The sequence below is a fragment of the Telopea speciosissima genome, chromosome 6 (assembly GCF_018873765.1).
Source record: "Telopea speciosissima isolate NSW1024214 ecotype Mountain lineage chromosome 6, Tspe_v1, whole genome shotgun sequence".
Taxonomy (NCBI): domain Eukaryota; kingdom Viridiplantae; phylum Streptophyta; class Magnoliopsida; order Proteales; family Proteaceae; genus Telopea; species Telopea speciosissima.
This window is the reverse complement of record NC_057921.1, coordinates 49,132,276-49,145,603: the sequence shown is the minus strand read 5'-3', so window position 1 is coordinate 49,145,603 and position 13,328 is coordinate 49,132,276. Positions and strand designations below refer to the sequence as shown.

The following is a 13,328-nucleotide window of genomic DNA, read 5'->3' as shown; positions in this document are numbered from 1 at the left end:
TATTCCCTTTTTTTTATTTTCCTATTATGTTTCATTGACATCTATAATTTAGCATATGACGTGTTATGTTTTAGATTATTCATTATTTTTAATAAATATTTCAAATAAATAGAAAGATTGGTTAATCAGGCGGATCGCGGTGTCTAACATTATTCGGGGGTTAATTACAAGTTTAGTTGGTTTCAAATTTGTACCCTTCACGTTGGTGATGGTGTTAATGGTGGTGGGTGGTGGTGGTATTGGATATCTACATTGTAAAAGAAGATGATGATTTGGGGAAGATGAGGCCATTTTGATCTTTTCAAAATTTAGCAAATAGGTCAGGGCAATTAGGTCTTTTCAAATTTTAAAAAAGATAGAAGAAATGGTAGTTTGGCCATTTTAAGCATTTAATGCTTGGTGTGGACTTAAATGGCTTTAGGGGGGTAAAGTAGGGGTAGTATGTGCAATTTTCAGGGGTGGTACATGGACTTGTCAGAACCTTAGGGGGGTACGAGGAATATTGGGTGCATTTTAGGGTGGGTACGCGTATTTAACCCTAAAAAATAATGAGACACAATGTGATTGAGTATTGATTTGTTTTATAGTCAATTGACTATTATACGTTTTTGGGTTAAAAATCGGTCCAAAAGTTAAAATTTTAATTACTTTCTCTAAATAGTTAATTAGATACTACACAAAAATTGTAAAATGTAAACAATAAATTGTGGATAATCTGACACAGGCCAGGTCGGGCTGGACTCAGCCCAAGACCTCAACCCAACCTTGACCCCGGACCTGAAAATTTCAACCCTAACCTGTCCTTAGATCTTGTTCGGACTTATAGTGGGCTCGGACTAGCAGGGCTAAATTTACACCTGTACCTATAACCCTGTTGAAGAACTTTGCCGTGTTCTAGTCAAGCATGTCAAGAACTTTACCGTGTTTTTCCAGCAACTGATCCAAAGTGTCATTCTTTTGTTTTTATATGACAAGGCCCAATATGTTGGGTGAGTACTGAAAGCACCTGTAGGCCCTTACAGGCTGTATCAATAGCATTTCCCTTTTTTTGGGGGAAGCTCTCTTCAACCCTATCAAAAAAAGGGGGTCGCCTGTCCAAGTGGCTGCCCCAATTGGCTATATATGTCATCCCGTCGTACCTCAACTTAGCTCGAATAGTTTCCTTCCAAATAGACAGTCGAAATACGTACAACCACTACCCCTCGTGAGGTGGGAAGGATAGAAATTAAGGATAACCTTCTACAAGTGCAATGCATTGTGATTAATTTGTTGTACCAATCAATCTCACTACTTGCTTAGCAATTGCTAAGATATTTTTTAAGAGACAAAAGCTTTCTATATAATGGTGACATGCTGGTCTTTAATCAAGCCATTCATAGAGATAATAGAAATAGAAAACCACATTATGATTGCTCTTTGCACCATGCCACTATGGCTACTTCCCCTTCTAGCTCTTCTTCCATTGATTCTCATTCTAAAGAGCAAGCAAGTGAGAAAAACCAACTTTCCTCCTGGCCCTCCTAAACTTCCCATCATACGTAACTTGCACCAACTTGGTGATCTACCTCACCACTCTCTATGGCAACTCTCTAAGGAATATGGTCCAATCATGCTTTTCCAACTCGGGCGCATGCCTACACTAGTAGTCTCATCAGCCGAAATGGCAAGTGAGATCATGAAGTCTCATGATCTCGAAAGTTGCAATAGGCCTGATTTGATGGGTCCTAAGAAGCTCTCATACAACAACTTAGACATTGCTTAGATACAAGCGGAGATAAGAGGGGAGAGGAGCGTTGATGTCGTTCCGAAGGTGTCCAAATAGAAGAGCGAAGCTCTCCTTAAATAAGAAAAGTCGGATCTGAAATTTAAGTTTGAAATCCAAATAGTGAAGGTAGGCGCATAGCGCCGGGACTGTTCATGAATAGTGTTTTTTGTCGGGTACCGTTCATGGTGCTTTAATAATGTGTGCTGATGCAGGTGGTGAAGTAAGCAAAAGTCAATCGGATTCGTTGTTGGGTTCATCCGAATCCATTTGAAAGTCTGAAGCTATGAGTGGAGGTGCAGTTGCTTCGTTAGCTATAGCCAGAGCTTCAAGTTCTGCAAGAGCCTCTTCAACCTCATAGAGAAGGGCAACCGGAACGTCCAACAGAGTGAGTCTCTGTAGGTTAAGGACCAAATCAAAAGAAGCAGCCACAACTTCATCAGGAATTTCGTGATCCATAGGAAATTGGGTGACAAAGATACGTCTGCTGTCAGTTACAATGTACCAAAAAACAGGTACACCATGCTGAAGAGTGAGAGTAAGGGCTTCTTTGTGTAGAGCCATGAGGGACTGCTTAAAGAGCTGGTCTGCATGGATGAAGTGATTGGCAATGGTGACGGCTTCATCTTCATCAATGATGACCGAAGGTTCCTGGAATGAGTAACAGGAGGCCGGTCGAAGGTGCCAGATTTGATATGGCTGGAAGAAGTGTTCTCTTTGTCGTCATCCCAATGTACTGGTGATGGTGAATTCGAGTCCACCGGAGAATCGCCAGTTGGTAGTGGCGTGGACAACCATGGTGCGGATCATCAGGGGTAACTGATCAAGGACCTGTGCACAGTCGCTTTGGAAAACTAACTGTCCGACGAGTCCCCATTCAACAGCAGCAATACTCCAAGGTTCATGTCTGGGGTAGAAGATAAGTCTATTCTGTTGATGATGTGTACGAAAAATGCTTTTGTTATATTCAAGCATAAATTTTTTGTAGAGAAAATGTTGTTCTTCATCACATTGACGTTGTATCAACGGGAAGATTTCGCAGGGAAAGGTATCCCGTGCTTTTTCATATAAACATATTTTTCTGATTTTATGGAAAAGAGGGTCTTTTAGATTATTATCAACAAAATCAGAAATACGGAGAAAGGTGTGTACTTTCTCAAGAGAAACAGTATCGTCCCAATCAATTTGTTTAATTGAGTTGAGAACAATGATTTGAAAGTCTAGGTGTTTTTTGTAGAAGGCGCCTAGAGATTTAGAAAACTGTGTACGTGTTGTCCTGAAGGGTTTCTTCTGGTCGGACAAATGTGCATGCCAAAGATTATTGATTAGTTCGTACCACTTGGTAGGTACACCATCATGCCTGTGGAAATCAGTCGTTTGGGTAACAGACTGAGCAAAAGAAGATGGAATATTAGTCATTGCTGGCCGTTTTTGTACTGCTTGTGAATAGCTAACTGGGGCCATATTCCATAAATAATAAGGATCCTGACAGTCCTGTTCATTACTATTTCCTGGGTAGAAATAGGGACTGTAAGGTTGATAAATGGATGGAGTGAACTCTACTGGTGTAGCAAGAATTCAAACATAATCAGTCCTTTGGGTAGGACCGTATGCTCCAAAAGTATTCCTTTGGGTAGGAGTTGCTACAGCTGTCTGGGGATCTCGAATGAGTATTCCGCCAGGTGGAGAGGGAAAGAGAAGTATTCCTTTGGAGGATTTTTTCTTGCTACTTCCAAGAGGTACTTTACCTTTTCCTTTGTCCGGAGGGTGAGGATTCATCTCTGCTAAGATAATCAACCAAAAAGTTGTCAGTGCCTTTAATATGAACAATTTCAAATGTATATTGATTAATGATGTTGTACCAATTAATCCGTCGAGAATTTTCTTCCCATTTTTTAGATTTAAGAAAATCTCTAACAGCCTGGTTGTCAGTGAGTATAAGAAAATTTTCAGGAATAAGGTAAATTTTGAACCGTTGCAAGGCATTAACGATTGCAAGAATTTCCTTTTCATAAATAAGATAATTAATTTGAGCAGGAGTAAATTTTCCATAATTATATCCGCACACTTGCTCATTAGCGGGGTTTTTGAGGGGACGTGCTTTTAAGACACATCCCCAATGTTCATTGCTAGCATCTATCTCTAATATCAATAAATCACCGGCAAGGGGAAAGAAAACAGAAGGGCAAGATTGCTGTATCTCATCCTTGATGGACTGAACAAGTTGGGAATCTTTTGTTGTCCAAGTAAACTCAACGTCTTTTTTTAATTTTAATAAAAGTCTCTTTTCTTTGCAAAAAAGATCCTTGATATAGGTTCGTCCATAATTAAGAATTCCAAGAAACTATTGTAAATGTTTTTTATCAATCAGGTCGGTAGGAAAATCTCTTATTTTGACTAAAATATGATCTTGGAGTTGGAGACCTCGATCAGATAATACTAAGCCGAGAAATTCGATTTTAGTTTGCTCTAATTCAATTTTAGTAGGTGACAATATGATTCCATGTTGTAGGAATAAGTCAACAATAATTTTAAGATGTTTCTGATGTTCCTCTCAGGATTTAGAAAAGACGAGAATGTCATCAATGTAAACAACACAGAAAGGGAGATTACCAAAAATGGAATCAATCCATCGTTGGAAAATCTGTGGGGCCGTGCATAATCCAAAGGGCATAACTGTCCATTGGTAATGTTTATTAAAAGGGACACTGAAAGCCGTAAGCGGTTTAGATTCTGCTGTAAGCTTAATTTACCAGAAGCCAGATTTACAGTCAAACTTACTGTAAATAATTGCTTGTTTAGCGCGATGGATAAGGTCATCTTTGCGTGGAATGAAGTATCCATCAAAGATAATATTCTGGTTTAACCTTTTGTAGTTAATTACCAGACGAGCCTTACCGCTCTTAATCTTGGCATGATTGCGTACCATAAATGCTGGGCAAGTGTGAGGACTAGTTAAGTGTTCAATTAATCCAAATTTAAGCAATTCGGGAATTCGCTTGTCAAATTCTTCAATATCAGGCTTAAAGTAGAGAATCGGTTTTACACGGATAATCTTAAGTGGATGACCTAGTTTTATAGAGCAAAACCGAGGGCTCTTATCCCAAAGTAACAATGGATTGTCACTAAAATTGGGTTTGAGCAGATCATAGATCCAATGGGTTGGTTCTATAATAGAAACTGTGATTGGCTCTTGAGTAAATCCTTTATCACAAATATAATAATGTGATGAAAGTAATTTAAGATCGACCATGCCGGTTGGATGTTGTATCCGGAAGACACGAGGTAGGATGGTGATAGGCATATAATTAAAAAGAAAATTAGTACCTAAGATGAAATCACCATGCATGGAGGGAAAACATGTAATTTTTGGGATTATAAATTCCTTTCCTCCAAGGGTAATAGGGACATTTAGAGCTTTGTACTCTAAGGTAATGGAAGGTCCAGAAACGCCGCTGACAAAAACTGATTTATCTATTTTTGTCTAGAAATGTTTCGGTATAGCATTACGTTTGCATATACAACCTGTGGCGCCGGTATCCATAAGGACATCAAGGGTATAGGATTTGAATCCAGGAAAAACAAAGTGTCCTTTAACATAAGTATAATTTTTTGGACTTTGGTTAGTCAAACAAATTATATCAGAACCTTCAGCGATGTAGTGATTAAATATGGTGATGACGCCGTATTCATCAGTTGGCTCATCCTGCTGTTGGTTACTTTTATATAATCTAGCGGGCAGAAAGGAGGAGGTGGAGGAGGTAACGTTTTCTTTCCTTTACGAAAAGAAGAAGGAGTTCGGCCGGGAAAGGCAGGTGTGTTTGAAGAAGAAGAGGGGCCAGAAACGGAATTTTGCCGTTTGATGTAGAGGTTGTTTCCAGAGGATTGTAGTTCAAAGGTTGGATTTTGTTCTAACCTAAGATGCTGGGGGGTATCAAGGATATCGTTAATTAACCATTCTTTTGGTAATTTAATATCCCTCCAATTGAGCACACGCGGTTGAATTTCTGATTCAAAGGGTCGAGGCTCAAAGAGCTCCACGAATTTTTTATCGCGAGGGGGAAGAAGCTTAGTGGAGGTGACGTTTGTCAACTCGTGTAGGCATTTCCAGCTAACCGCAAGATTGTGGCAATCGGCTTTCATGCCCGTCCATCAGGTCTTGATTTTTAAAACCACTGAATCAAAAAGATTCGGGTCATGGATGGAAATAAAGAAATTTGGTTTTAGTTTAAACCAAACCGAACCATTGACCATATTTGACTCGATTCCACCTATAAGGGCGTTGAGTGGCTCTTTGAGGAATCTTTTATCAAAAATAGCTGCCACGATAGGTGTGTCTATTCCTTGGCAGAAGAGGGCAGTGAGTTCAACCTGTATGAGGCCAATATGTATATATCTCAATTTTGAATGCTTCTTAATTAACCGCTTGATTTGGTCAGGATTAATGAGGTTAATCTCGAGGCTGTCATCATCTATTGACTGAGCTGTGGTGTTTCCACTAGCCTGATCAAAGAAACGATTACTCCAGAGGTTAAGCTTGGATAGCTTGTAAACCTCACTATGGGTGATCTCCTTAATCTTGTCAAAGAGATTCAAGTCAAAGGAAACAACTTCTCTAACAAGATCGTTAAGAGAGACTGAAGCCGTTTCTGCCTCAGAAATTTTTGTAATTTCAATGGCAGGGAAGAAGTGGATTCGTGAGTCATAAACACGAAATCCTCAGAGTCAGAATCAATATCAGACTCAGAAAGAAGTTCATAGAGGAGGTCGTTAGGGTCAATTACCTCAGAACAGTAAAGAACGTCGTAATTAAATTGGTCAAGAAATTTAATCATCTTTCGGGCATTGTTAGTTTTATTGAGACATTCATTTACAAAATGCCCCTTTTCATTACACAAATAGCAAGTGCAGTTGGCCTTGTTTTTCTTTGTGTAAGGAGTCTTCCTTTTACTAATAAACCGTTTTTTGGTAAACGTTTTATCTTTTTTCTGTGATGAAAAATCCTTAGGTGTAAAAGGTTTCCATCTATATCTCTTGTTAGAAAACCGTTTGGCCTTCAGTTTGTTCTTATAATAAATTGGTTTGTACCAAATTCAAATTCATTTTTGAGCATATCTTTACATAGACCTGGTGAGATCTTGTGTTTGATAGCTTTGGCTGCTCTAGCTTTAAGGCAGTGGCCCAAAATATGACGGAAAACAAAGTTTATCCGATTTCCTAATGTATCACTACTTTTGGTAGTATTGATAAATTCAGGATAGGTAGTATAACAAAGTTCATCTCAAGGTGGGGTAACTTAGGGAAGAACTGATCGCGATAGTACTCAGACTTGGCCGAATCAAGTAACTAGTACAGGCTCATATATTTTTTAGAAAAAGCCTCAAATTCATCTAGATTGTTCAGTTTAATTTTTGTCAAATTAAACGTAACGTCCTCGATAAGTTTGTCAGGAGCATGAAAACCACAAAAATCGATTTTTATGATTTTCGTAAATTCGACTAAAAATTTTTCAAAATTAGTCTGCAAAACAATTAGGTTTGTTTTGGCAATTTTGCCTTCGTCAGTTTGATCAAACTTTCTGATGAATTGCAAAACATCTCCTTGTAGGAAACCGCTGAGATATTCAATGAACTTCTCAGCTTGCCAAGTAGCCTTATTATTGGCAATTAGAATGGCAAAGGTTTGCGCCCATTCGTTAATAGCCTTATCAAAATCCTTAAAGGGTATATGGGTCAAGTCGAGGTAGGTGCCTCCAGAAGCTAACCCATACTTGTGTAAGTCATCTTTTCGGGCGTAAAATCCCTCTGTTTCAGTTGCAAAAACAAATTCACCAAAAGATGTACGTACACCCTCTTGGGGACGGAAGTCGTCATCATCATTAAGCTAATCATGACTGTCAACTTTGCGTTTTGAGATGTTGGAACTGGTTCCTTCCTCACGGATGCTGGGGGAGAGGCTCGGCTTTTATTTCTGAATCTGTGGTGTTAGAATCAGAAGAATCGGAAGATGCAGCATATATTGTTTCATCATCATGATCCGAAAACAAAACAAAATGATGTGCCTCAAAGCTCTGTTGGTGGTCAGCATAGAGTTGTTGCATCATCACCAAAATTCTGGTTTGGTCGTCAAGATTGAAACTATTTTTATAACGATCCTTCCAGTGATCCATAATTTCCTTGAGATAAAGAAAATCATCATCAGGTTCAGGGTCTTCAGTGACAGTACCTATACATAAGAACGTAGCCCGTGGGGGAATGTCAGGGATTGGTTGTGTGTCAACCGACTCTGATAAAATTCTTTCAATGTTATCTAATTTTTTTGTGATTTTTTCATTTTGTAAAATATTTAAATCAACAAGAAAATTTAATGTACTGCTAAGGGTTGTATTTGAAGATGCATGCGCACTATATAGATACGGATGATCATGTTCGGCATAACAAGGGGGTTTATATGAATCCATAATTACTTTATTAATCAGCTAATAACACAAGATGATTTCCTAGGGGTTAAACCCGTTCTATAGTATAGGCAGACAATGGTCCAAACACCTCCTTGGCTCTCTAGCTGTGGTGTCAACAGGACATCTAACCACTACAGAATATATGGCCGTGGAAACCATGAATGAAATGAACTGAAAGTAAAACAGATATGAAAACGTACTTCACACCTCGTTAGCGGTAGAACCGACCTTGAGGAAACAGTACAAACTAAAGTAAAGCTGCGGATAAGAAGAAAGATTTCATACATATATTATTTCCCTTACTTACCATACAAGTAGTCGGAGATAAGCTCTCTTCTTTCACTCTGCTGCAAATCTGTAGAATAAAAGTGACGATCTGTGGTAGATCCTCGATGCTATTCCTAGAACATTAGCAAATATCTTGGAGGGAGATGAGGAAGGTTTACGTTCTAGAGCTCTTTAGCTTCAAAAGGGTGCAATCTTTTGGTTCCATTAGAGAAGGGGTAGTTGCTTCAATGATTAGCTCAATTTCAAAGTCTTCTTCATCAACTCCTATTAATCTGAGTGAGTTGCTCTTTACCCTTACTGATGATGTAACTTGTAGGGTTGCTTTTGGTAAGAGTTACAAAGGGAGAGAATTTGATAATGGTAGATTTGGAGAAGCTGTTAATGAAGCCCTCGCTATGTTGGGTAGCTTCTCCGGAACCGATTTTTTCCCTTATGTAGGATGGATCTTAGACAAATTCATTGGACTCCATTGAAGGCTTGAGAAGTGCTTCCAACAATTTGATGATTTCTACCAAAACGTGATTGATGAGCATCTCAACAATGAGAGAACTGATTCAAAGCAGGAAGACATCATTGATGTCTTGCTCAAAGTAGCAAGGGATTATAAAGGTCCAACTGGTCCTCTCACCAAAAATCATATAAAAGCAATCCTTATGGTAAGCTACTTATCTCCTATTCTTAGGCTATCCTTCCACTTAGCTCCTAATATCCCATAACTTTGTTGATTTCCCTCATAATTCTTTATAAATGTTTTTTGTTGTTCTTTTCTTCAGAATATATTTTTAGGTGGAGTAGACACTAGTGCTGTAACAGTAGTGTGGGCAATGACAGAGCTTGTAAAGAACCCAGAAGTGATGAAGAAAGTGCAAGACGAGGTTAGAAGCACTGTTGGAAAGAAAGGAAAGGTTATTGAAGCAGTAATCGAGCAGCTTAATTACCTTAAAATGGTAGTAAAGGAGACTCTAAGATTGCACCCTCCAGCTCCTCTGTTGCTTCCACGAGAAACCATGCACCATTTTACCATTAACGGATATGAAATTTACCCCAAAACAAGGGTCCAAGTTAATGTCTACGCAATCGGGAGAGATCCCAAATATTGGAAGAACCCAGAAGAGTTCATGCCAGAGAGCTTCATGCATCCCAGATGATTTATTTATTTTCATGAAGGCTGAATTGAAGGGTGTCAAGCGGGTAATGAGCTTCCTTGAAAATTATGGAGCATACTCGGGCCAAAAAATCAACTTGGCAAAAAGCAAAGTCTTCCTAAGAAGAATCTCAGCGACCAGGCGGCAACGGCTTTCTATGGAGCTTCAAATCCCTATTTGTGCATTCCCTACAAGATACCTGGGTATTCAACTCAGGAAAGGCAGGGTGAACCGTGACATGGTCTTACCACTCGTGGATCAATTTAAAAATAGGCTGGCATCTTGGAAGGGACGCCTTCTCTCTATAGCAGAACGTGTTGAGCTGGTCCGATCTGTTATGGGAAGCATCCCAATTCACAACTTTTCTATCTATTTATGGCCGACCTCAATGGTAGATTTAATGGAAAGGTGGATTCGCAACTTCATCTGGACGGGTGAGGCGGATAGTTCTAAATCCATTACTGTCAGGTGGGACTGTACTTGCAAGCCAAAAAAAGAAGGAGGCCTAGGGATCCGTCGCCTACGGGAGCTTAACTTAGCTTTGCCATCCAAATTTGCATGGTCTATAAAAACAGACAACTCAGAATTTGCAGCGTTCATGCGAGGAAGATTACTTAAAGTAGATGGATCACTTAAAAAAGCTACTGGTTCTTCAACAATTCTCCCTGGAATCCGCAAGGTCTAGAACTTTGTTTGTGAATCGGAGCGTTGGGTGGTTGGGAATGGGCACTCCATTAATTTCTGGTATGATAAATGGATTGGGAATGAAAGTGTTGAAGACCTCTTGCAGCCAACTCAGATTGCACGCTCCCTTAATGCTTTGGTCTCAGATTTTCTAAGGGATGGAGCATGGGATTTCCCAGCAGCTCCTAATTCTGAATTACATAATGTGTTCAATCATATCCAAGCTTTGTGCGCCTTTGATACAAGCAGGAGTGACCAGCGTTTTTGGGCTCATACCAGATCCGGTTCCTTCACAGTGGCATCTGCCTGGGATGCTATACGATCTAAGGCTATGCCTATTGGGTGGGGCTGGGCAATATGGCAGAAAAGATTACAGCCTCGGACCTCAGTTTTTGGATGGCGGTTGATGCATGGCGCCATTCCAACTGACGAAGCAGTGAGTCGACGAGCAGTGCCATTGGCATCCAGATGCGATCTATGCAGTAGCGACAGTGAATCAGTAAACCACATCATCTTGAGCTGTGCTAATTCGAGTAATATATGGAGGGAAGTGCTTTACATGTTCAATGAAGGCTGGAGAGGTTTCCCATCTATCCAACTCCTCTTCTCTTGGTGGAGAAGAAAGCTGCAGAGCATCTCCTTGCCCAATGTTTGGAGTGCTCTAATTGTAATTGTTTGCCACCAGATCTGGTTAGAGCGCAATAGGCGACGCTATGAAAACCATAAAAGAACACCTACTCAAGTAGTCAAGCTTTGCATCAGAGAAGTCTCAGACAGCTCTAGCATTGAAGGAGTAAAAGTTTGCTCAGTAAATGAGCTGATCCTTGTGAGAAGACTGTAGGTCAACATCACCAAACCGAGAGCCAAAACCATTTTGGAGGTGCATTGGAAACACCCACCTGCAGGTTGGTGGAAGCTTAACATAGACGGTTCCTCTTTGGGGAACCCAGGAGCTACTGGAGCGGGGGGAATTTTCAGAAACCATATGGGCTTAATAGCTAAATGTTTTGACACTTAACAAGGGATTGGAACAAACTTTATGGCAGAGATGGGGGCGTTCATGGAGGGAGTAAAAGAAGCCAGGAATCTGCGCATTACAAAGCTCTAGATCAAAAGTGACTCGGCTGCAGTGGTATATGCTTTCCTCTCTTATAAGATTCCATGGATTTTTATGCAAGAATGGTGGTCCATTTCTATTTTTTTGGACTCTATTCAGTGGAGAATCACACACTGCTATCTGGAAGCTAATGTAGCCACTGATGCATTAGCAAATCATGCAGCTAAAAGCAAGATTTCAAGCACTTGGCTAGCTCCCCCGCCTCTCATCACTCAGGCTGTATTTTGGGATGCTACTGGCCGGCCTAATTACAGATTCACTTGACATCCTCTTTTGAGCTGTAAATCCCTTTGAGGGGTTTTAAGTTCGACCTTCTGTTCTCTTTGTAACACTACATTTTTCATTTTCATGTCAATACATTGTTGACCTTTAGCAAAAAAAAAAACAAGGGAACCCATTTTGAGTTCTTGCCTTTTGGAGCAGGTCGAAGAGTTTGTCCTGGAATTCACATGGGTGTTTCAAAGGTTGATCTAACACTTGCAAATCTTCTGTATGCCTTTGATTGGGGCTTTCCTGATGGGATGAAGAAGGAAGATATTGACATGGATGAAGAAGCAGGTCTTTCTGTTCAAAAGAAAGCTCCGCTTTACCTTCTGCCTATTAACCATAGATGGGATTCAGAAGAGAATATTACCTCAATTAGTAATTGATGGTGATGGACTCAAGAGGAATTCTATTTTCATTATTTGACGCGATAAGCACCACCCATCCCCCCGCTTTGTTCTATCCTAGTTCACAATGTTGCTCGTTTCTGGGCAAATTACTTATTTACCCCCATAGAAGCTTCATCAAAATGATTTCCTCATAAGCTACCTTTAAGTGGGATAATAAATTCTAGCTCTAGGAGATGACCGAGTAATGAAAATCCGTTACTCTCACAATGGCAACTCCACAAAGAAAATGTCAACGTTATAATGTTATTTGGTATTTTGTTCTATAATGATTTCCATTTCAGTTAATTTTGATTGTTTTTATTTTATTTTGTTTTACTATTTTTTGTTGTGTAATAAGCGTGAGGTAACTATGCATCACCATATCGTGACAAATTGTACATATCACTACAAAGATCGACCCCATAAAGCAACGTGGCATAGTCATTGCCTTGTGTGGAGGCATACGGTTTACCTACGGTGAAATCACAACCTTCAGTGTCATACCTTCTAATAAATAAAAAAATGATGTGTTGTCATACTGTTGGATCACTATATACGAAGGTATCGATCGTGAGAAAAATATAATGCACTCCTTGCTAAGGATAAACCTCGTCCCTTGATCAAGTCAGCCTCATGCATCATGTAAGGACTTAGAACTAACACGCTTAGCTTCGACACAATTCATTGTAACTTGATTGTGAATTATATTGTTTGTAACCGTGTCAACAAACTTTTTGGCACGATTCGTTCAAATTCTTGCATTGTATACTATCTCTCAAAACTGTAAGAAGGTTCTCAATCTGTGGTTAGATGGATTCCTTGCCGGCAATGGCAAAGGTGGGCTTACAATCTTTCTTTCTTTTTCTTGTATTCGTCTAAGGATGCTGGCATTAATTTTGTACCCTCCTCTATTTATTTTCAATATATTAATTATGATCCTATAGCGGAAAAAGTAAGATAGTTCTTTTTTTTTGTTTTGGTAGAAAGATGATCTAGCCACAAGAGGCGCAACTAGGCAAGGATCGGAATTGGGCCAAACAATCCTATTCGTAATGGATTAGGCCCTCCTGGCAAGGGTATCTGCAATAACATTTGCCACCCTTGAAATGTATTGAAATTGACAATCATCCAAATAAGAAGCTAGATACAATATACGTACCACAATAGACCGAATGGAGAGGTTAGAGTTCTTCATTGGATTCTGAAGAGCAGAGATGAC

The 13,328-nt window shown here is 39.6% G+C and overlaps 1 protein-coding gene across 3 annotated transcripts in view; it reads left to right on the top strand.

The window, feature by feature from the left end:
- LOC122665145 (cytochrome P450 71B10-like) overlaps positions 1–12,113 on the top strand; it is an 81,080-nt gene extending 68,967 nt beyond the window's left edge. For all 3 annotated transcript variants that reach the window (XM_043861218.1, XM_043861219.1, XM_043861217.1), the window contains one exon: positions 12,077–12,113. In XM_043861218.1, the coding sequence (XP_043717153.1) occupies positions 12,077–12,106 (30 nt within the window). In that variant the 3' untranslated portion in view covers positions 12,107–12,113. The remainder of the gene's footprint in view (positions 1–12,076) is intronic.
- The last annotated feature ends 1,215 nt before the right edge of the window (positions 12,114–13,328 follow it).